At 44.9% G+C, this 25,021-nt stretch overlaps 1 protein-coding gene across 1 annotated transcript in view; it reads right to left on the reverse strand.

Annotated features, from left to right (window-relative positions):
• LOC135828318 (uncharacterized) overlaps nucleotides 1-25,021 on the reverse strand; it is a 64,381-nt gene that overhangs the window by 12,618 nt on the left and 26,742 nt on the right. The window contains exons 5-13 of the mRNA XM_065340767.1: nucleotides 24,762-24,833; nucleotides 24,027-24,098; nucleotides 19,520-19,591; nucleotides 14,345-14,416; nucleotides 11,707-11,781; nucleotides 9,846-9,917; nucleotides 6,056-6,127; nucleotides 4,444-4,562; nucleotides 1,737-2,093 (exon numbers count right to left, since the gene is read on the reverse strand). Coding sequence (XP_065196839.1) covers nucleotides 1,737-2,093; nucleotides 4,444-4,562; nucleotides 6,056-6,127; nucleotides 9,846-9,917; nucleotides 11,707-11,781; nucleotides 14,345-14,416; nucleotides 19,520-19,591; nucleotides 24,027-24,098; nucleotides 24,762-24,833 — 983 coding nt within the window. The remainder of the gene's footprint in view (nucleotides 1-1,736; nucleotides 2,094-4,443; nucleotides 4,563-6,055; nucleotides 6,128-9,845; nucleotides 9,918-11,706; nucleotides 11,782-14,344; nucleotides 14,417-19,519; nucleotides 19,592-24,026; nucleotides 24,099-24,761; nucleotides 24,834-25,021) is intronic.

A 25,021-nucleotide genomic window follows, 5' to 3' on the forward strand; every position in this document is an offset into this window, starting at 1 on the left:
GGATGCGCACTCCAACAGCCTTCCAACTTGGAAGGTTCTAAGTTATATGATAACATAGGAGGGGAAGGTGAGCGCAACCAAGACAAGCACGAGCTGAAAGTCTCAGCTGTGAAGGACGTTGGCGGATGTACATGCATGTCGATGACGATACTGGCAAGACCATTGGACAATACGGTCAAACAACAGCACTGTACTTCGAATATGACAAGTTAGATGCACAATAAGCAGCAGTTTCACACGACGATCATTTCGGCGTATAGTTCAGGACTGCTCATCAGGTGTTCAAGAATGGACTCGGATGGAGAGCCAAGGATAAAGTTATAGACAAGAAAAAAGGACCAAGGAACTAAGTGGTGGTGTTAGTGGACATTACAGCGGAACTTGTAGTTCCTTGGTCCATTTTTCTTTTCTCTCAATTTTAATATTTTTATAGTAAAGAAAAAGGACCAAGAAACTACAAGTTACGCTAGAATGTCCGCTAACACCACCAGCTACTAAACAATCATCTCACGCGATAACATTGCACGACACTGACCGACGGTACTGACGCGCTACAACTGACTGGCGAGTCCATTCTAGATCTTGCACACCTGATGAGCCGTCCCCTTAAATATTAATTTTGTCTTCAGACTTGTGCCGTTTGCGTCTTTCCATCAAACCAGTGAAAACACTTATAGGGGCAGTCTTTTAGAACCCCACTCCACCCAGATAATGCGAAATGATTCGTGACGGGCATCTTAGAATAGGGCTGCAATCAGTATTACATGTATATTAGGTATGGACTTCAAGTAGGCATACTTCGGAGTAGCCCTATACCAAAGATGCCATACCTTTTCGCAAATTATACTTTTCGCAACCGTGCCAAAACAAGTGCAAGTTGCTGAAATCGCATCCATATTTTCAGAAAAAGATCAAAAGTTGCTAACATCGCAAATTAAAATTGGAGAGTTCTTGTGTAAAATTAAAAAAATTCACGGTTCGCGTGAGACTCCGCTGGAAACCGAGTTTTCCGCATCCGTAGGAACGCCACCACCCTTCAAAGATCAAGGCACAGATGCAGCTCCTAAAGCAGTGGGAGGTGAGTAGATCAGCTCGCCAACAAGTGGTCCAAGACCGAAAATCCCATTCACTGCATCCATGTTCTCCTCGTGCCAGGCCACAAGTTCCCAATTAACTGTGGGTCGCAGCACGGCAGACAGACATAGTGAGATGGTCTAAGACCATGATTGAGAAACAGAGGGTACCAGGTTCAAGTCCTGCTTGGAAGCGGAAGGATGTTTTCCAGCCGTGCTGCTACCCACAGTTCTTGTGTAAAAACCACCAAAAAAGAAGCAGAAGTGCTGTGACAGCAAACTGGTACACCCTTTCCTGCTGTGAACCACAAATTTACACCGTGTCAGTAGGCTGTTGCATGTATCCTACATTATTCCAGTGCACGGAAAAGGGAATGCACATTATCGTAACTACCGGCAGCCAACTTATTTATTTATTTATTTATTTATTCAACATCTCCTGGCCCGTCCGAAGACTGCCAATAAACATGAGAGGTCAGGTGATAGCCAACCACGGCAAGCTAAAAAGGGAAAAAAAAGAAAGATGCTGTCAGAGAGGGAAAGGAGATAGGGAGAGAAAAAGAAAGGGAGGCACATTAATAATACATGACTTCCTTAAAAATTATAATAATTGCACTGACTAAATGTGAGTTATTGCCATCTTCTCTCTATTCTGCACCTCACCTTTGTAACCTTCATTGCAAAGGCATGTGTGGTTGCCGGATGTAGCGACGCACCTTGCTTGTCGGGCACACAATGAACACTCTGGAACAATGCTACACATTGATGCATTAAGGTTGTTTGATGCAATAAGGTTGAACTCACTTCCACAGTGACAGTGGTAGCCTACATCCAATGACCCCTTGCAGGTAGGATATTTGCTACAAGCCTGATACCGATCCCGAGCGTCGCAAATTGATTGGCTTACACAGGAGGAACCCGTGTACACCTCGCCAATAGGACAATGGCAAAAGTAATCTGACACATCGCTTTGGGAGTAACACCTAACTCGTGTTCCTGTTCCAGGACAATTGTTTACCACTGCATGGGAAAGAGAATTGGATATGAGGATTTGGAACAAGCAAGGATACACACCAGATTGTTATACAGAGGGAAAATACAGTTGGAAATGTGATGAGGCTCAAGCCGTTAGTCAGAAATAGAACTTTTGCACGACCAGGTATAGCCTAAAGGACGGTCGAATGGTCCCCACTAGTTATTCTAGCGTCCTTTCGGTGTAGGTCTTTACACAGTGTGTGTTTTAGACCCTCTTGTGCCACGTCTCACCTTCTCTTCCTCTTTTTTCTTTTTTCTCATCTCCCCTTGTGCATAATTCTTTGCTAAACGTTTTACCTAGTGGTACTGGTTACCAGTAGGCGAAGCTATTTAGCATTATTTTTCATTAGTTCTACAAGCAGGCATAGGGAATGCAGGCAGGCGTAGTGGGATGGTCTAAGCCCATGATTTAGAAACAGAGGACACCAGGTTCAAGTCCTGCTTGGAAGCGGAGGGATTGTTTCAAACCGTGCTGCCACCCACAGATAACTGGGAACTCGTGGCCTGGCACGAGGGAAACAGGGATGCAGCGAATGTGATTTCGGTCTTTGACCACTTTGTGGTGGGTCTGATATACTTACCTCCCACCGCTTAGGAGCTGCATCTGCGCCTTCATGCAGAGAGAGTGCTGGCGTTCCTACGGATTAGAAAAAACTCGTCCTCCAGCCGCATTTATCGCGAACCACAACTAGTTCATGAACTTCGGATTTCTAACTGATGATCATGGCTGTGAGTAGCTTGAGATTGGAAGCTTTTCTGTCCCTTTCGTGGATTTCATAATTTTCCTTGGTCGATCACAAGAGATCCGACCGTCTTTGTACACGGTATTTCAGGGCATGCACCGTGTATGCCGTGAGATCCTGGCGAAATGATTTGGGTATTGACCATACTTGCCCCGTAGTGCTTTTGGTATGATGGGGTCAGCCATTGCAATGGTCCCGTTTACTTAGTGCTAAGAATCTAGCTAGCCTGTGGTCCTGCAGCCATGCTGCAAACTTACATTTGGTTTGCTGAGGTGGTCAACCACGCGCCTCCGTGGTTGCAGGGCATCTTACTTGCGGAAGAGAATACTGAGTAGGCTCTTCTTTTCTCGACTGATGTCGCCTTTTATCCACGTAACCGCCTTCATTATTCATGTGTTGGCCTATTTTATATTGGCATGTTCTGCGGATTTGTAGGCATGCTAGGCAATTTTAATATTATCCTACAATAGTATTTTGTAGGTGCGTGACCACTAACTCATATACTACAATTCGTAAATGACCTAATAATAGCCGTCTGGCGTGGTAAAATAACTTTTTTTTCATTGATGGGTTTTTCTTTTCCCTCGAATGGTTTACAATCTGTATCGCAATTTGTGGGTTCAGGAATAAAGGATGTGACTGCTAGCCTGTAGTTCTGTGGCCGGGGATCGCAAGCGCCTCTAGACTTTTTGCTTGGTTTTGGGTTGGTTTTATTAGATCAGTTCGTTGCCTCGGGAGAATGAAGTTGACGATACCACTGAAGCTGTATTTATGCTTGATAAATATGGTGGTAAAGACACACCTGGCAATATGGCGGTAAACACACGACTGCCACACACGCTCTCTAAGCTGCAAAGTTCTGGCACAGAGCTCTCCTTCTCACTACTACCACCATCAGTTCGCGCCTCGCGCCTACTCGGTGCATGGTTGGCGGTATCCGACATAGCAGGCTGGTACACCAGGTAGCGCATGGCACATAGAAGATGACACAGCAACGCCATAACTAGATAGCGACATACATTTCGTCCACGCTGGACTCAGCAGGCAATCTTCTTCTGGGATGTCATCGCACGGAGCTTGACTCGGGAGAATGAAGTTTAGAACACCACTCCAGCTGTGATTATGGTTGATTAGCATGGTGGTAAGGACATACTTGGCAATATGGCGGTAAATAAAAATAAAAATAAAATACCATAAGTGCTGATGGTGGTGGTGGTGAGAATGAGAGCTCTGTGCTAGAACTTTACAGCCTAGAGAGCGTGATTGGGTAGGTGTGTATTTTCCGCCATATTGCCAGGTGTTTCCTTTCCACCATACTAATCAACTAGTTAGTGGCCTCAACTGTACAAAGTGGAAATATCAAGAGGGACGAACGAAAAAAGAAGGTAAAACACAGCTATGGGTTATTATCGTTAACTAGTTTAACCCTCAACACTCAAGAATTTAGGTCCATTATGTCTTGAATATGCATGGCACCAATCTAATTTAAAAAGCAGCAGGACGGCTGGACACGATTAACAATTATTGTAGATTCTCGGTCCTGGTGTTAGAGCTAATTTTGGAGTATTGCCATAGAGAAAAGTCTGACTTACTTTGTGTCACTTGTGCCTTAAGCGCGGGCCGCGCGGAAAAAGTCTTCAAATGAGGTTCCACATCAGCCAATGGGCACAAGTTCACAGCGGTTAGGGCCAGATTGTTATCGCTGATGTGTCTGTTTGGGAAAGCCAGCACGTAATTGCAATTTCACCATAATTATTTGGTACAGTGAAAAAATACCATTGGAGCGACATTTACCTCTTGAAATTTAGAACTTGTGATGTTTATGAGGAAATTGTGTGCACTAGCCAAGTCATTCCTATCACAGTGTACTCTAGAAAAATGCCGAACGCCCGTTTCCTGTCGATTTAATTACACAACGTCATCAGTAGTTCTGCTATCACTAAGTCAGCCTGGTGAGGAGATCAGGCAAAGGAGCAACCATTGGCATAGAGTAGTACTTGTACGTTCGAGCCAATATTCTGCGAGAGCCTATTATTCTAACAACTTTTTTTGGGATTCCGAGTCAGCAACTTACTAAATCCTAAAACAAAGATATCTGTAAAATCAGTACGCAAAGTTGAACTCGGATGGAGAGCCAATTTCATAATGGAAAAAAAGAAGAAGGACAACATGTGACGAGTTATGACTAACTATCCACCAACATAAGATTATACAGTCAGCGAGTGCGACAAAATGCCACAAAACTAACAAGAAGTACTGAGACATTTAGTGACCTGACACCTAGCTGCAACACTCATAGTGAGCATGGCCATCCTGAATAGGCTTATAGAACCTTGCCATCCCTACATGTAGTTCGTTGTTCAGATTTTGGTGCGCAACATTATATATAAATAAAAGCACAACACCAACAGCAATTACAGTTTGCAACTGCGCAATATCACACATTTTAACTTAACCAAGAGGACAGGTTGACCTTCCCGCCTCCACCAGGCTACTACACGGAATGGAGAAACTAACTATGAATTCGAAATGTCAACAGGTATGACATTAAGACAACGTTTTCGAATTGTAAATAATCGACGGGGAGACAACAATTTTATAATAGCAATAAAGAGAACAAATTCTGCTATCATCGCCACACTACAACGAAGTCATGAAAATTTACCAAAACAAGATTTTCGGATTGGGAAAGAGATTTTTCATAGTAAGGAAAGCAACACTGTACACAACAACCTCAATGGACGCACACCAGTCACCAGGTATGCCTGCATAATTATGAGGCGTAAAACGTTTGACGAGTGCCTTGAGCGTCTCAGACCAGGCAGGCAATGTCAAGGTGGCACAACAAGTGTGCACGATTCCACAGCACATTTGTGTAGCAGGATGCTTCATCCAGGGCCGGGATCCTGGATGACCCGACCTGCCCAACCTGACCCAGATGACGAAAATGGTGGTCCTAGAGGCAAGACGCGGGTGTGTGTAGAGGAATGGCGGACTGCGCACATCCACCAACGTGAATGAGTGAGTGGCTGAGAACGTTTGCCCTGAGTGCATTACCAAAAGTGTATTATCAGCGTTTATGCGGGCGGGTTGGACAAGATGTTGAAACCAAATGGATAGTGCCAGGGAAGGTTAAAAATGTTTGCGTGAAAGTTCATGTGTGAGAAGGTCTGAAGTGAGTACATGTGCATTCCAGTAACTTACAGTTCGTTCAGGGCAGTAATTTTTGAAAATATATTTCCGGGAAGAAATTGTAATTGATTGGCAGTTAACCCGCTGCAAGCAAACATGAAAGAATGCATGCCAAGAAGAGAAATCCTTAGTTTCTCCAATCTCTGTAGTTCAACCATGTCGAACAAAAATCACTCCCCTTTGTCTAATAATGAGTCAAGAAAAGCCTCACCGTTATCTCTGTAAAACGTGCTGTGAAAACATTCTAGCGATATTCAGTCTGGACCTTTTTTGCACCAGCGTTGCGAAAAACGTTCAGAAGTTGTACACCTCTCAACCAGCCGCACAAATGCCATGGCAACATGTGCCCTCGCATTGAGCTTTGAGCCGCATCAGCAAGGCGTTGACGCATTATCGTACTTGAGAATTCAAATAAAGAAATACAAGAAGCATACTTCAAAACCAAAATTTTAACTCGGATACTGAGCCAGTAATAGATGAAAAAAAAAGAGAAGCAACACATGAGAACGAGTTGTCCAGAAACTATCCACACTGTAACAAGATGATAAACAGTTAGAAAGTGCGATACAGTGTAATAGGACGCAAAACTAACAGGCTACTGAGACATTCAGCGACCTGAGACCTAGCTCTAACACACCTCCATTCCGCAAACCAACAGCCGTCTAACTTGGAAGGTTCATGGTTACGTAGGACTGAAGAGGGGAATGTCTCAGTAGCTTGTCAGTTTTGTGCCCTATTATCGCACTTTCTGGCTGTTTTTTTTTAATTTTTAATTTTTTTTATGAAAGTGCACATATGCCTACATAGATCATAGAATGGAAGATAAAAACAACAACAACATCAAGAGAACATAGACTACAAAGGGCGTGTAGGTGCTATTGAGCTGTGCCGGTGAGGTGAAGTGCGCTCCCCCGACCAATGGTCTCCGGATCAAGGCGCACATCACACACCATGGGGGAAAGGGAGAAAAGAAAGACTGTGTGTGAAGAGTGAGAACCTGAGAGCCAGACAATGATGGAGAGAGAGAGCGAGAGAGAGATAGAGAGAGAGAGAGAGAGAGAAAGAGAGAGAGAGAGAGAGAGAGAGAGAGAGAGAGATGGGGGGGGGGGGGTGAGTGAGTGCCGGATTAGTTCAGGAAACTATGGCAATGGACCAACAGCTGCGTTGCTTTCAGTGGGGGGGGGGGCAATACGGAGAAGTTAGATCGGAGCTGCTGCCAGGCAGAGTAGTGTGCAGGCACTGGATCAGCGAGAGAGGGGGTTTATCATCTTGTTACAGTCGTGGATAGTTGCTGCATAACTCGTTCTCATGTGTTTCTTCTCTTTTTTACATTCAAAGCCATAGGAAAAAATTCACTTTTCGCGTGAGATATGGCTGGAGGCCGAGTTGTCTGCATCCGCAGGAACGCCACCACGCTCTGTGGATCAAGGCGCAGATGCAGCTCCTAAAGCGGTGGGAGGTGATTAGATCAGACAGCACAAAGTGGTCAAAGAGTGTAAATTCCATTCACTGCATCCATGCCTCCCTCGGGCCAGCCCACGAGTTCCCTATTAACCACGGGTCGCAGCATGGCTGGAAAAATCCTTCCGCTCCCAAGCAGGACTTGAACCTGGTACCATCTGTTTCTCAATCATGGTCTTAGACCACCCCACTATGCCCTCGCCCAAACATCACGATGAACTACTTCGAATTACTTTTGGTTGAACCTGACCAACCAAATGTATCACCAAGAGTTCATAACCACCAAGAGTGTGCAACTCCTGATCAGTCCCTGTATGGAAGCCCGCTCGGCGGAATTCCCTCATTGCGTCATTTTTGGTGCACTGCGATGAGCCATGCCGATGAATTCTTCTAAAATTCGCAGTCAAACCGGGATGCTTCCTCAGGGTAAACGGCCTAAACTCCGGTTCTTATCTCAGTCCCGGATCAAGAAGTAAAATAACGCCCCTGATCCCAAAGACAAAACTATTTTTTCGATGCCAATGGTGAATCTTCACTTCTTCAGATCATCGCCTTCTTCTTTCGCCAGTGCAGTCAGTCTCTTCGAAAAATATTTCTTCCCCGGGCCCTCGGCATATTTCCGGTGCTTTCTTCAAAGATCGAATGATTGAGGAAACTGAGAATGCGTCGAAGGAGCATTTCTCAGCTGAGTTGCACACATATCAGAAAGATTATCCTTGACGACAATACAATATTTTTTTGCCTCGCCAAGCTACACTTGTATCATTGACAGCGTCCTCACTTCTTCCTGTCGATGGCCATGGATGCTTGAAGAAAGAGTTCAAGTGTTTTTTTGAGAAAGTACGACTTGTACGTCCGAAATGTCTTCAAACAAAACTTAGAAATGTCGAGGCTACAGCCTTGATTTACGAGCGTTTCCGGGTATAGTTTCCGGAAATCTCAAGGAACACAAATTTACCTTGGATGACAAGTTACTCATGACGTAATGTAGGAATTTCGCCCAGCGCAGGGTGAATGCCAGTTGCACACTCTTCGGGGTTACGAACACTTGCAGTTGGATGCTGCTATCGTCCTCCAAACACAGATCCGCACACATTCGGCCTCCAACTGGAGCCTGTCTAGGTCTCCGCAATATGCAATCTCCGTTTCTATTGGTAGGAGAAATGAACGCAGAATACACCTCATGGCCTCCCACTGATGTCACTGATAAGGCTGGCGACCTGCTGAGCTACCTTTCGCAAAATGCAGGATTAAACCAGCACGTGTACTTCACGACCTGTACCTGTATTTCCAGAGGCGATTTGAAGTCCTGCCTCCACGTAGTCATCTCCAACGTACCAGAAGAAGACTCATCTGTCATATCGTATCCCCCCTGTCGGAGCGTCAGATCATGTACTCGTCGGAGGACATGTGTCCCTTGCATGCCCACCACAAGCACTAACACACCAAAACGTCGAAACCTGGCGCTGGAATTGGGACCCTGATCGCGTCGTCGAACTGGCTCGCGTTCGTTACATCGTTTGCTCTCCAGGTCAAACGATGACCAGGGATACAAACGTACAGGGACGCTCCGTTTCCATCTCATGACCACAACATAGCAGCGTCAGTCTGTGTCGCTCCTTGACCGTGAGAACTTGGTAACCTTCAGACACAATCTTCCTCAGCTTACTCAACCTCGGCTGGTGAGGGGTGAATTCCCTGGAGCACCGTGTATTGAGCAGGGAGTGGTACCTTTTTGCAGGTTTGCGGAGTGGAAGGTTCGATGGACTTCTCGCGTGCTCTAGATGACAGTTGTGAGTCAGTCAAGTGTCACCTCAAGTCGGCGGAAAGGCGCCAGCTCCAGTGTGGGGAGCAAACACTTTTTTCTAGGCAGCTGCAATGAACATTTCAATTTCAAATATCGTTGCTATAAAGGAATTTCACCGCCACGAAACACGCTCTCTGGCCGACCGCACACACCAGCAACATGACTCGAAGTTGTAGATACTGACAAAATAGTCTTGCCGTGCCAGAGTACGCTGCCGCTGTGGCTGTCGTTTTGAACACAATAGAGCCTTTGTGAAATGAGTGTTCAGGTCTTTCTGTGTATCGCAATTCTAAATTATCGTTCTTTACATTTATACATAAAATGGCAGAGTCGCAACACAGCTTCAAGTCTGTCTATTGTGTGTAAGTCCCATCACCACACTCCATTATTCACCCCAGTGTCAGGAGATATGTGGATTTTGTAGAAAGAAGAAAGTCTATATCTAACCTGGGTATTGAGCACCGTTCGGGCAGTGGAACATGATAAGCTGATAACAGTGCGTCACGTACAGACATTGTGCTTGCCTCCACTTACATTATTAGTAGTTTGGTTGTATTCTCGAAAATGTTCGATTCCAGCCGTGTTAAGCCGCATCTGTCTAAATCACTGCAGTTCGTGATAACAATGTACATCATGTAAAGTAGAATGAGAACACTACACACATGTACGAGCATTTAACGATATGAAAAGATAGATATGACGAGAAGACAAGCAGTTCTAATCTTCCAGGACCACAGGCGGAAAAAGCATGTACCAGTACGCATCGGTATGTTGTGTTGATGGGACTAGCCTCCCAAGTCATGATCTCATTCAGAACAGGACGTTATCGACCACTATCGAGATGAGTATTTACATGCGATTCACTGTCGTCCTGGCAAATATTGCACACATGTCTTACTCAATATGGGGACAGCATGCTGTTTCGTCCTTTGCTGACTCATCAGCGCAGGACAGAGGAAATGAGGCCGAACCATGTCCCAAATTATGATACTATGTTCGGACATGCTCGTTGTCACCTGCTGCGCAGTGGTGTTTTGTGTTCGGATTGGATTGGATTGGATTTTATTTATAGTGGTGACTATAACAGACAATTGCCTAATAACAATAGACCCACTCGAGGGAAAGATGAAAAAGATAAGAATAATAATTAATATTTGAAACTTGGATGTTGGGCCAATAATAAATATAGAAAGGAAAAGGAAACTCGTATCTATATTTCCTTTTCCTTTCAACAATAATTAATACGATAGACTATTGTGTTCAGAAACACAGCCAGCTTAATACGTATTGCTCGTGTCCAGTCAACACTATGTCTGATTATACCAGGGTGGCTTCAGATTTCAGGACCTGGTGGCTTGGGTGCGATGATAAGTCTCACAACCACTGCCATACAGAGGGCGAACATCGATAGCTGCATCGCTGTCGCCCTCACTCATCGGAGTCCCAAGGACAATGCCGGAAGAACAGTTGGCAGAATTTGGTACTTTGTCTGGAACGTTCATTCATGCTTGGCACGTGGTTAAAGTAATGGAACAGAATTTAAGGAAGTGACTGCCGAAGGTTTTGTATCGTTCCCCTTCTATCACAGGATACTGCAATCCAGTTCTACCACGTGACAATCCTGACCCAAATCACGACAACTAGCACATGTTGACAGTTGTCTTTTGATAGAGAAGTTGCAACTCTTGGTTCCTTTCGCTGCAATTTTGTTGTTTTCACATTGCCTTTATGTACTATACGTAGTAGTACTTTGTACTTTTGTATTTGAGCCATTATCGGTACATGTACATGTACTATCCTTGAGGAAAGGGCAACGAAAACGTTCGAGACCATGTGAGAAGTGTCTTCTTGACTGGAGGCATGAAATTGCTGATGCAAGCGCCTTTATAACGTTTTAACAAAAAATATGCTAACCTGGAGGCACGGTTGCCACTTCCTGAAGCCATGAAGCCCCGAGATTTCCTAACGTTAACCGATCAAAATCTGGTGTCCTCCCTGCGGCGATCTTATGACGTTCGTGGCCATTCAATCGGAGAGATCGATCGGCCCCGTCTGGGATGAATTAAACCTTTTGGCGACGTATGTGCTCCACATTCAAAGGGTCTCCAACAGTCTGTGACATTACATTGCAGACCTCTCTTGCATTCTAGCCATCCGTATGTTTCCGGCTGAGGATCCGGTGCATTTTCTTTCATGCCCGATTAATTGCCCTGGACAACCAACCTTACGTTCGCGTGATTGTTGTGCATGAGGTGCTCAGACGCATAGTTTCCAGAGCCATTTCGGTCATGGCGTCGCCTGACGGGGAAGCAGCTTGTGCAGATCAGGGGCGGTCAACGATAGGAGATGGGCACTATAGTCATTAGAATTGTGGCAAACAAGATCAGTGACTCACATGTAGAGAAGGTTTCTCAAATTCCCAAAGACTGTTGCAGGTAGGCTGGAGAGGTGTTTGTTGTCCGCAAGGTTCCTGTGCATAAGTACGCAGACAAATATGAACGCAACATTGAGAAAATTGCAAAACAGTTCAATGTTCATGGGCCCGTATAATGTTGAACTTGTAGGCAGTGTTAGCACTGCACTTATTGCAATTTAAAAATTAATGGTTTCCCCCATACCTTCACACGCCACCAGAAAGCCCATAGGGACAGACTCTCCCGTATTTCGAAAAAGGTTTCAGTCGCGACGCAATCCACGCAGTCAAGTAAGCCAATTTAGTAACCGAACGTTTTGGTTCCCTTCTCATCATAGGTAAGTGCAGGGAACAATGGAACAATATCACAGTGCAGCAACGTATAGAGCTAAAGCGAAAGCATGGATAGAGAACCACATGTGTAGTGTGATGTTCTCGATCGGTAAGGCAGGCAATAGAGAAGCCATGGGGAGACCAGTTCCGTACGACCCACCCAGATTGCAATTTTGTATGTGGCCATGCAGAGTGAGTTCCCTGCGGTTGCCGTTGTTGCCAGGGAGCCAGATAGCGCCCACCCCAAATTGCGCGAAACCATCGAGATTCGCGACACGAGGCCCCATGTAAGAATACTACACACTGTACAGTGAAACCTGTCTAAGACGACCGCTCAAGGGACCTTCAAAATGTGGTCTTACCAGGTGGTCTCCGTATCAAGGCTCATTTCACTGGAAATAGCATCCCTTGGTCGTTGTTTCAGTGGTCTTCAAGGACAGGTGGTCACCTTATCTCTCTCTCTCTCTCTCTCTCTCTCTCTCTCTCTCTCTCTCTCTCTCTCTCTCTCTCTCTCTCTCTCTCTCTCTCTCTCTCTCTCTCTCTCTCTCTATCTCGAATCTATCTCTCCTCTCTCATCATGCATGCGTCACACTCTCATGGAAATGTTATTATTATTTTTATTTTATAAGATTGCATGCTTCACACTCTCATGTAATATTTCTTTCCTTTCTTCGTCTTTTTGTGAGAGCTTGGACAATCCACTTGTCCAGGCAAGAAGGCAGCAATGCCTGTTCATTCTGGCGAAGTAAAATAAGATATACCAACCAACCAACCAACCTTATCCAAGTGGTCGCCTTGACAGGTTTTACTGTAACTAGTAGGATAATATCAACTAATTATTATCATAATAACTGGATTGAGAAGAAGTTTTGAGGCTGCCTGCAGTTTCATAGTATTTACACAATTGGGTGAACTCAACCATTCCACAATTCTCTGCAACTCTTAACCATTCCATTATAATACAACGTTTCGGCACTTGGCCATCGTCAGGTAATAACAATGAACGACGATTGTAGTGATCGTGGGAGTGCCGGTGAGAATGTTACCGTTGTGCGTAGGTTTCGTGGTAGCAAGTCTTCAGTGTACAATCATCTGTTGGCTAGTCCTGATTGTTGCAATTCGTATTCCGACTCTTCTTTCACTGTAATGTGCCGTGGTCGTCATGGCTATGGACTACAGTTAAAAGTTTTGGAAGCCATCTGTCAGCGTCTGTATAAGCCTAATTTGTGTACAGAAGGATAGTATAATTGGGTTGAAATTGTTCAAGTAAAGTGTCATGTTTGGTGCGGCCAAGCTTGGCCGTTAATTTTCTAGGTGTAATGTACTGCTGTTATTTGTTATCACTTTGTCCCTTTCTCTTCTTTGTTCATTTTTCAGTTGCAAGTTTAGTGTTAGTACCCGCATTCGTTATTGCTCTCGCTTTCATTGAGAAAATTCACACTTGTAAATTTCACTGCTGTTGTTCTTAGTTCTATTTCTCTAACTTAGATTTTCTATAATAGTTCAATTTTGTTTTCATTGTCCTTTAGTACAACGAAGATTCCTGATGAGTGTTGTACGAAAACTTGTTTGAATCCTCATTTTCTCTACACCATTTCTTCACATTTTCATCGTTTTATTGCAATTTGTCTCCACAGTTTTACAGTACATGAATAAAGTGTACACAAATGTCGATCCAGCTTGTATTACTGATTGAGGTTATCAAATTGTTGTCTCCTCGCCGTTTGTTCAATTATTATTATTGCGAGAGATAATGCTGTGCGGCGGTAGGACTTTGCTGTAAACTGCTCTTTTTGGCCTTCATGGCATTGTTAGGTACCTCCTCCCGTACCTTTTCTAGCTGGCCTGCATGCACTCCCGTACTCACCTTTTGTCTCCTTTTGTCATAATTGCCATAGCTACCCAGGCCCTTTATCTTGCCGTTCAGACTTGATCTCTTTCTCTCTTTCTCACTCTTCAATGTAGTCATTTTGCTCGTCTTGGTCTCTTGTCTCGTCGTCTATAATAAATGTCTCTCCCACTAACTTGTTCCCGTTGTCCGTTGCAATGTCTGGGGAACATGTCGTCAGTGGTCCTTTTCGTACTCAACAGCATCATTTGTTTTCATTCGTACCTGACGATGGCAATATTGCCGAAACGTAGACTTGGTTCGGTCATTTGCAGTTCTTTAGGAATGAGTGTGTCCAACCAACTACTTTCTTCACATGAAGCTGCAAGATGCCTCGAGATTACTTGTCAAGTAAAATGTAGTCACTATCAATGAGAAACGCACGTAACCTTGACTTACAGATACTTTAGGTTGGTGAGTCTGTCGAAAACACCAGGAGGCAGTACTGACAGCTTATTAAACTGCAAAAACCTGTTAGCGAAACCAAACACGCAATAGAAAAACCCAGGAAGTACGTTTAGATAACAGCAGATTTGTTGCACCATGAGGGATCCCCACTTTCTAACAAACGCGTAACTTAACTATTTTATTCACCATGGTTGGTTAACACCCACATCTCCCGTACTGGCTGATTTTCTTTTCATGCTATGATGTGTTGTCTATAATAATAATAATAATAATAATAATTTGGTTCAAGTCCTGGTGGTGACAGTCAATTTATCTTCAGACTTTTCTCGTTTGTCTCTTTCCCTCAAACTAGTGAAGATTTTATGACTTGGGGCTCCCTGCGTGCTAGAGTGCACGTGTAGTGTGTGGGTACAGTGAGGGCTGCGTCCCACCCGCCGGTGTGGATTCACAGGAAGTGTGAGCTACGAAGTCTGATGAAAATGTTGAACAGTCTCTGCTGGGATGACGACCACACCATAGCTCAGTGGTTAGAGCATCGCTAGCTACAAGCGAGGGTCCCTGGTTCGAGTCCTGGTGGTGACAGTCAATTTTTTCTTCAGCATTTTCCCGTTTGTCTCTTTCCCTCAAACTAGTGAAAATAATAATAATAACCTTTCCAATGATTGTAACCCTTGGTTGTTACTGCGCTGTCTTGCAGTGTGTGGATTCACATCTCCAAAGTAAGTCTGGTATGTCCATAAAGGCACTACGCGCAGAAGAAAGAAAAGCAATTGTGTTAATTTAAGATAACGTTAATTTGTCCAATGTTCCCAAAAGGGAACATATGTTTCCCCATGAGATTTGGTCAAGCGGAATTCATTTTCACTTTCCTTATGGGTGGGTGGTTTTCACGTTTTAAAGTTACAAAAAGTAAAACATGACCACACATCAGCAGCTGAATAGCTGAAAGGTGTGCGGTGTGACCGCGGCCTAAAGAAAACAACCAAACTTTGCTTGCCATTTTTCGCATTCTTGGTGCCATTTAGATAGGTTCGAAGCAACCCGTCAGCTGCGCAAAGAATTTGTTTTCATGGGCATTCTAAAAGTCCCCAAAGCAGCAGACTTTCAATATTTGAGTGAATCGGAGAATTTGTTAACGCTAAGAACGAAATTGATCACTCTCCGATAACATTCGAACCCGAATGCAAGTCTTCAGTCGCTTTTTCAGTAATGGTCGCTCACATCATAATGGTGGCGCTAACAGAAGCATATCGTTTCGCGTGACCAATGATCACCGCTGCTCTTCCTCTTCAAAGTAATATTAATTTTGCTCTGAAGTGTTGGAAGTAGTGGTAGAGTTGAAGCTGCGGACTAGAGGTCGCGAAGAGCTTTCAAGTCCAGGTACGCCTTTGGCAGTTTTTGTGTTTTCCTAATTACCAGCATTCCCTGTACTATCCTGAAGAGAAGTGAAAGAAAACGTATGATAGATGAAAGGAAGTGTGTACTTGAGTTTGTGGATTTCTGTCTTTGCATGCGAATGTATAGCTAGATTGCGAAACAATTTTCACCGCCTCCAAACTGCCGCTTGAAGGTTGTTGTTGTTGTTGAAATTATATTTTGTATCGCAGACCAAACGGGCAATGACGTGAATGATGCCCAATATTATGATGGCGATAAAGTAACGCCCAAAAGCCAAGGATACAACAAGTAAGCCTCCACGGAAGAGAGAAAAACACAGACTGCAAATACTCAAACAGAAACAGACAAAAGGAAAATAAGAAAGAAAGAAAGACAGAAAAAGTGCAAGGGAAAAAGGAAAAGGAACAAAGACAAAGATAACGAAAACAAAAGACACAGTCACTTCGTAGGACCACTCCAAGACCAAACCTAGATGCTGGCTGGCAATAAAAATACACCTTAGAAAGTCTCCTGAATGGTCTATGGCAGGCGAGGGACTTGAACTCTTGGGGCAGGGCGTTCCATAATCTAACAGCAGAAACGAGCGGCCGACAGTCACCAGAGACTCGCCTGGTGGCAGGGACAACATACGCATTTGGATCACTGAGTGCCTTCAGTCTGGAGACAAAGGCGCTTGGACAGGAAATTGCTAATTCTGGCGGTGTGGATACGAAGCATGAGGAGGCGTAGTTTACAGTGGGCGTTTTGGATGATGGGGATGAGGCCAAGACGTGTGTAGATGGGATCTGTGTGGGAATTCGACAGATCGACTGATGGCGTCTAGCAGGATATCATCAGCAAACAGTTGTGAGTGGGCTGGAGCTGTGATCTGTTCTATTTCCATTGTGTACATGGAGAACAAAAGAGGACCCAGCCCACCTCCCTGAGGAACACCACACTCAGAAGGAGAGAGGGCTGACGACTGGCCATTGCTCAGGACGACTCACTGACGGCGGTTCGTTGTTGTTGTTGTTGTTGTTTATTTAGTTTACATCGCATGTCAAGCGGGCAGTCCTGCCCAATATTATGAAAGCGATGACAACCAGTAAGAAGAGTCAGAAATGAAGAGAACAAGAAATAAAAATACGAAAATGCGAAAATGGAAGTAGCAATGGCGAGGGTGGGGGAGGCAGGGTTAAGACGAGCAGAAAAGGGATATCAAATCTACAAGTCGGGTCATCGTAGCATGATTCTATCGAGCCTAGGTAGCTCCTGAACCAATTGAGCGCCGTTGTAGTAGTTGTAGTATTTATTATTTTTACTTGGGTATACCCAACAGGCCTATGGCCTTCTTACAGGGTGCACAAGGAGAAATTGTGAGCAGCTAGCGCGAAAAGCAGGCAAGGTACGCTGGGATCGAACGATAGCGGGTAGTGCATTAAAGCGGTCAGCACCAAGAAATGAGAGATTGTAGAGGCCTGGCCGGGACATGAATGGGGGAGAAAGAGACTACTGGATGTTTGGCCTCTGGTTTGGGAGGTAGTGTGGGTAGCATCATTTCGGGTCGTGAAGATTTGGGAGATGAGGGGACTGCCAAGGGACCTGATGCACCGAAAAGTAAAAATGAAAAGCTTAAGAGTGCGGCGTAGGCTGAGTGGGTGGAGGTTGTGACAACGCAAAATGGGCTCAACGTCAGCACGGGAAGGGTAGGTATATACAACACGAACAGTTCGGCGGCTCAGTCCTAGAAGCTTATCATATTCGGCAGCGTGTAATGTATGAACATATGATGTGCTTACGTACTCTAAAATTGTTGAGGTAATGCAAAACTGAAATAGATCTGTAACCAAAATTTGGTGCTTGACCTTATCGAAGGCCTTGCTCATGTTGACAAGTACTAGACCTGTGTGGCGCTGCTGATCCGCTGTCTCCAAATATCTGTCTACAGCCAATGTCAGGGCATCTTCTGTGGAGTGAAGTGGGCGATATGCGAACTAATTTACCGGGAACAAGGAATTTTCGCGGAGGAAATTACACAGTCGCGTGTGGACTACCCGTGCTAGGACTTTGGAGACTATTGGTAATAACGATATTGGTCTATAATTCTTAGCGACAGCTTTGTCGCTTGACTTGAAGGGGGACGAACATCCGCAATCTTCAAAGATGCGGGAACAACACCAGAAGCTAGAAATGAATTGATTAGTATGGTGAGGGACGGTGCAAGGACAGGAGAACAGTGTTTGAGGATTGCAGCTGGAACCTGGTCGCTGCCTGAAGTTTTGTGCACGTCAATGTTGAAGAGCAGCTTAGCGATCTCTTGCACACTTGCTGGATCATATGCTTCGAGGTATTCCTTTTACGTGGGACCCAATGGGGCTGCAAGACGTAGTGGTCTAGTTGGGTCTGACACAACGCCGCTGAATTGATCACTCAGCCGTGAGACACTGACGGCTGGTGGAACTGAGGCCTGGATACGACCGCTGAGATAGTTGATGGTTTGCCAGGTTTTTCGTGCGTTGGCCTGACTAGCACCAAGAAGGTCCCTAAAGTAGGTGGGTCGGAGATGTCGTGACATACGCTTGGATTCGTCTCGGGCAGAAGTGAAGACATTGCGTAGAGCCTGGTCTGCAGGTGATGCTTTCCACCGTCGATGGGCCGCGTTACGTTCCTGGACTAGGTCATGCTTAGCTGGCGTCTTCCAGGGGAAGGATTTCCGGGAAAGAGCTTTAGGGCGGCAAATACGGATAGTAGCATGAGTGTTCAAGACAGCGACAAGTTTCTCCAGCCACATATCCCACATTTCATCTTCCGTCCGCGCAAAGCAAAAGATCTCTAGATTGCTATTTAGAAGGACATGTGCAAATTGACCCGTGTAGATTCTTGCCATGTTACGGCCACGTCGCACGGTCGGTGTGAAGGACGTTGGGAGTCGCAAATCAAGTGCCATAGCGAAGTGGTCACTGACTGTACCAAGTACAACGGCACAAGAGTTCACATGGTCGTCTCCGACCAGAGCGAGATCCAGGGTTGTTCGGCTGCCCTGGGTCCAACTCTGGTAGGACTGTCCACTTGGTTCTTAATGTCGAAAGAAGTACACAGGTGCAGCAAGCCGTTTAGCTGGGGACTGTCGCGGGAGCTTCCATCGACATTGAAGACTCCAACAAGGACCAGAGATGACGTGGGCAGTGTGGAGACGACAGTGTCTAGTGCATTCGTCAAGTCTTGCCAGAATTGCAGAGGAGTGCCTGGAGAACGGTACTCACCACCAAGGAGAACGTTGGAACGCTGCACGCTGACCTCTAACATGAGCATTTCCATCTGGGTGTCAGCCTTCACAATTCGGGCTCGGAGATGATCTCTTACATATGCTGCTAAGCCTCCGCCATGAGTTGGCCTGTTGCGTCTGACCAGGGTGTAATTCTGTATGCGTAGAATATCATCGGAAACGGAGGTTGTTAAGAAAGTCTCTGCCAGCATCATTATCATTATCAACTTTATGGGAAAGAATAATCGTCAATTTCATGATTTGTATTGAGAAGATGGCAAACATTTAGGGATCCTACTTTGAGTTTACTTTTTCAATGTTTCTCTTAAAACATTATACCGATCTCAACATTTCCTTCAAAGCCATTTTCTGTGGATTTCACCAGTTGACCTCCCCCCCCCCCCCTGCCAAGGAAACCTAGCTTCGAAATTGAGCAACAATGGAGAACATTTGAGGAACAATTTCCTCTTCCTGCTTTGCAGGTGAACTGCCAGGGGAACATTTTCCTTTTTAAGGTAACTTACAGACTTTCGAGTTGAACCGTCATCAAGAATGCATATTCTGGGATGAACGTGAACGCATTATGCCCAAGACCGCTGTATAGAGAAAATACACACACGATTTAACTGCTCGTGCATGTTAAACAAGGCATTGTGATGCTCAATGTTTGGGCGCATTCTGCGATTAGACGTCCGGAAAGATTCCTATCACCAATGCTGTCTATCAGGTTCGCAGAGCCATCAATGATCCACTATCACAATGTCCCACCATGCCCCACAGTCACTGCTGCGTCTCGGTGCAGCCCCTGCTCAGTAGTTTTCACGTTTGCCCTAGTCTCAGTACCACTGTCTTGCTAATTTCGAGCTGCAAATGTGAACATAGTAAAAAAATCATGGAAACCACTGTTACCACTCGCGTGTCTTTTGACTTACGATATGTAGTACAGTAGGCCTTGACGGATTATGCTAGCATAATTTTTCGCATAATTCCTACCAAAATCGAATAATCGCATAATTCGAGGCAAATTGCATACGAATCGCATAAATTGGAATAATCCGCCTGTTCGCATCAAATGCCATACAGTTGTACATGTTCTACAAGTACAAGTAGATGCACCAGGAAGTCGTAGGTTTATGACTCCCTTGATAACATGTCCAGTCCACTACAATCAGTGACGGTCGTAGCTACGTCGGACGGTGCGTTTACCCCGTTGAACTTTTGCTACTGCAGAACAACGCCCTCTACAAAAAAATCTCCTGTTATTTTGCACAGAACCATCATTATACATTACTAGCAGCATATGTGAGCATAATGCGGCATAATATGATAACTTTTAGCATAAAAATAGCATAATTCTGCAATTTTTTCAGCAATGCGAAAAGCATAATTTCATGAAAATATTAGCATAATCCGTCAAGGCCTAAGTACAGAGGTTTTCCAGAGGCAAAAAGCACACCTGGCAGCATTACTTCTCTATCGCTCTGAGCCATCAAATATAGTTGACTTGTTTGTAAAGTAGACCCGGGCAATGCCTTGCCAACGTTGTGACACAAAACAGGGTCTACTGTCAAATGCAGTGATCTTTTGTTGTATGTGACATACATTTGTGACCTTCCAAAATGTTTCTCATGGAGTTACCACACCTTACTCGTAGTAATGCTGCACTTGTTAGTTCAATTTGTGCCATTTGTGAAGTGTGTCCTTCTCCTCAGTAATCTCGCGATAATGGATAGTTTGAATTTGTGACTGAGACAAATTCAACGCCTTAGGTGATTGCACTTTCGACCAGCAAGTCATTGACATTGGTGTTCGTAGACTCAGATAGAGAGCCAAGGATGAAAGTTTTAAAGAAGGGACCAAAGGTGTGCCCGTTAACCGTAGTTTGTCCAAAACTAGTCGCTAGAAGACATATTTTGTGCAGTCAGAATGTGTACCAGTTAGCACAATACTGACTGATGCAGAACGGACATTCACGACCTGATGTTTTAAAGCTCTATTACGTCTCGAATGCGTGAACCAGGAGCCTACGAACGGGGAATGTTCTTGAAAGAGCAAGGGGAAAGGGTAGGCGACTGTAGACGAAAGCAAGCTAACATCAAGGCGAGCTGCAAATGTTAGTTTTAACGAGAGACAAAGGATGACGCACAGGCCATAGAGCCTTCCAACCTTTTCTTCGTCTCAATGTTATTTAAATAAAATATAATTTATACCGGAGGATGCGCCCAGTATGCTGACAGTGCTCAACACCGCGGAGGCAGAGCGTAATACAGAACAACAGGACAATCAAGGCTTGTTTGCTGCTACTTCAAGTGTCATGCTCTCCCTAGCATGAACCTTGAAGTAGCAGCAAACAAGCCTTGATTGTCCTTGTTGTTCAGTGATATAATCTCTATGATTGACTCTTCCGTCATCACCATGTATCAACGAAGCCAAAGGTTGTCCAGAATCAATTTTCAGGTTACGTTCACTAGCGAAAAATCGTGATTGAAGTGAAGGCAAGACAAAGAGAACATCGATTTGAAGTTATACAACATTGATACAGTCATGGTAGTGACAGCACCGCAGAGGTTATTCTTTTTATTCTTATAATACATAGAGGCAGTGTGCCTTAAAGGGGAAGTTAAGGCAAAAATCAAAATGTCACCAGTTGTAGTCTTCGGGGTGCTGAGTCGAATGGTCGTGGTCCGAGGAAGCTGAGACGCTCCCTTCCTACTTTAATCCCAATCGAACTCGTGCACTTCCACCGAAACTGGGTGACTGCGCCCTACTAGATGGGGATTTGTATGCAAAATGTCACTAAAAGCGCCATTTCGTTCTTATAAAAGCATGTATGACCGCGATTGGACCATATGTTGTAGTCTTTTGGACGCTGAGTCGATTGGTTTTGGTCCGAAAAGGCTGCGATGCAGCGTTCCTCCTTTATTCCCAATCGAACATGGTTGAACAAGCGGTCACGTGCTCCTGCGTACACCAGTCACCTGGTCACCGTGCCTGCAGGGTACAACTTACTAGCCTGTTTGACCTTTTTTGGGTGCAGTCCTGTCACTCGAGTTGAACTCGAGTTGAACCTTGGTGTGAAAGTTGTCGCCTGCTGGCGTGGTGACCAGGTGATTTGGGCACCCAGGAGCACGTGACCGCTTGTTCAACCATGTTCGATAGGGAATAAAGGAGGAGCGCTGCATCGCACCCTTTTCGGACCAAAACCAGTCGACTCAGCGTCCAAAAGAGTACAACATATGGGCCAATCGCGGTCATCCGTGCTTTTATAAGAACGAAATGGCGCTTTTAGTGACATTTTGCATACAAATCCCCATTTAGTAGGGCGCAGTCACCCAGTTTCGGTAGAAGTGCGTGAGTTCGGTTGGGATTCAAGTAGGAAGGGGGCGTCTCAGCTTTCTCGGACCAAGACCATTCGACTCAGCAACCCGAACACTACAACTGGTAAAATTTTGATTTTTGCCTTACTTCCCCTGTAACCTGCGATAGTGCTCAAATGCCCGGAATGGGCAGAACATAGTACGCAAGAGGTACACAAAAGGAAGTAAATAGGACTGTTTGTTGTTGTTACTCAGAGTTTCATGGCAAAACCCAATGCTGATGATTGTTTTTTGCCATGAAATGCTTGAGTAACAACAACAAACAGTCCTATTTACTTGTACTTCCTTTTGTGTACCTCTTGCATATTCTTTTTATACAAATTGTTGCCTTGGCGTCGTTCATTCAATGGTTGATTTAGTACTCATTAGTCGAGATAAGGGAAAAGGGAACATTGATTTGAATTGGAACATGTAACACCTGTTACCAGTCGGGGAGATGCCCTATGTAGGACATCGCACTCTGATTGGTCACCTGTCCCAGGGTTGTCATGAAAGCGTCGGTCGCGCACACCCCATGAAAAGAAGTGCTGCGTGAGCATTTCTGAATGTATGTGGAGGATCCACGACCGTAATGGCAATGGATTTCTTTCCGAATTGGTCAAGTTTGAGGGAATAGGCGGAGAATATCAGAGATCGGCGGGGATTGAGGTAGTGTATATTCGATTCACCATCGATTACCCGACCGAATGGCCGTTTTCGTTTGGGGATTTCATGTAGGGTTTCTCGTAGCCACGCGGCGCTTCTTTGGAAACGATTGGTTCTATTTTGAATGTTTGCCTTTTTTTAGCTTTGGAATGTTTCTTCACGCCCCGTGCGTTCATTTCGCCCGAGAGGCCAAGCCTGGCCATGCAGAGGAGGAAGACGAGGCAGCAGGCGCTAGGCCCGTAAATTACTGCCTGGAAGACATTATTTGGCCAAAGCTTGCTGTTGGCGTTTTCGATTTCTTGGATACGACAGCTCTTGGCTAAAACTGGACATTGGACGGTCTTTCTTGGACATCGACCTAGGACGTACCACATTGGGTGTGGTGGTCATGGACGTATCGCCATCGCTTTCAGCCAGACCCTTCTGCTGGCTGAAACCAATGGCGAAAGTAAAAACTTCATCGCAGCAGCAGCTACTGCTCTGCTGAAAGTGCGAACACAAATTGCTTCGCCAATCCTCTTGTGCACTTGCAATTTTCAATGCGACCAAAACGATTCGCTTGCCAGTTCCTTTGTCCAGGCGTACTCCACAACGAGGAAAATAAAATAAAATTCGTGAAGGCAAGATACGAATCTCGACTCGCTTGAGGCAAGCCGCCAGGAGAACGACAACTTTCAAGACGAAAGGCCTTCGTTGCGTTTGTTTTGAGTGCGACATGTTCATCTTCCTCGGACGCGACGCAAAGTTTTGAGTCACGTGTCACTATTACTTTGGGAACAGCATAGATGTATGCTGGGTTCCATGATGTCCTATCTAGGACATCTCCATGACTGGTTACTGGCTGACCATCTAAGTTCTTTTAAAATATTTTGATATATTTGCATAATATCATATCCATTATTTCGCCTGTGAGGGGGACGCTGTTCTAAGGCAGTATCTTATTCAATGTCTACAGAACATACTATCAGCAGCCAGTATCATAAACAAATTAATACCATTTGTGGCTTACAGCTTGCGAACATGTGTTAAATCATCCAAAGCATGCCAGTTCAAGATTGTACCATTGATGTTGTCCAGAGAACTGTTGATAAATATTGCACAGAACAACACAATAGATTTTCAGGAACTGTGTATTAGCAAACCCAATTTCGCTCCCTCTCAACCTTTCTCCGTATATTTATATCGTTCTCCAGCTCTTTCTATCTCACTATCCCTCCTTCTCTTTCTCACTCCTATCTCTACCTTTCTCCCTCCCACTCTCTCTCTTTCTCCCTATCTCTCTCTCTCTCGAACTATCTGTTTGTCTGTGTGTCTGTGTGTCTCTCAATCTCTTTCTCTGTCTCTCTGCCTCTCTTTGTCTCTTTGCCTCTGCCTCTGTCTGTCTCTGCCTCTCTGCCTCTCTCTCTCTCTCTCTCTCTCTCTCTCTCTCTCTCTCTCTCTCTCTCTCTCTCTCTCTCTCTCTCTCTCTCTCTCTCTCTCTCTCTCTCGTTCTCTCTCTCTCTCTCTCTCTCTCTCTCTCTCTCTCTCTCTCTCTCTCTCTCTATCTATCTATCTATCTATCTATCTATCTATCTCTTTCACTCTCTTGCGCTTTGTGGTCGACAGCACACATTTACCAAACAACACGTCTCAGTATGAAATAGGTGCTCCACCACACCAGTACAATAGAGTAGACCGCTGTGATACCATATCTTGATACAAACGGGGAGAGGCAAATTTGGCAAGCGAATTTTTGGGTGCTTACAGATTACGAAGAGCAGAGAGATTTCTAAAAAGCGGCGGTTTGATGTGGGCACTCGGGTTGTCATTGAACAACCTGCATCACAAGAAGAATAACCACAAGAACGTCACAATTTGATTTCAAAAGCATTGGTGTTGCTATGGGAGCTGAGTTAACGACCATTTCACTTCCATGGGAGTGGGATATCACTCGCGTGCATTCCCATACATTTGAGATGGCCCATTATCGTATACACTTGCTTCATCATGGACGTCATCATCGTC

The sequence above is a fragment of the Sycon ciliatum genome, chromosome 12 (assembly GCF_964019385.1).
Source record: "Sycon ciliatum chromosome 12, ocSycCili1.1, whole genome shotgun sequence".
Classification (NCBI taxonomy): Eukaryota; Metazoa; Porifera; class Calcarea; order Leucosolenida; family Sycettidae; genus Sycon; species Sycon ciliatum.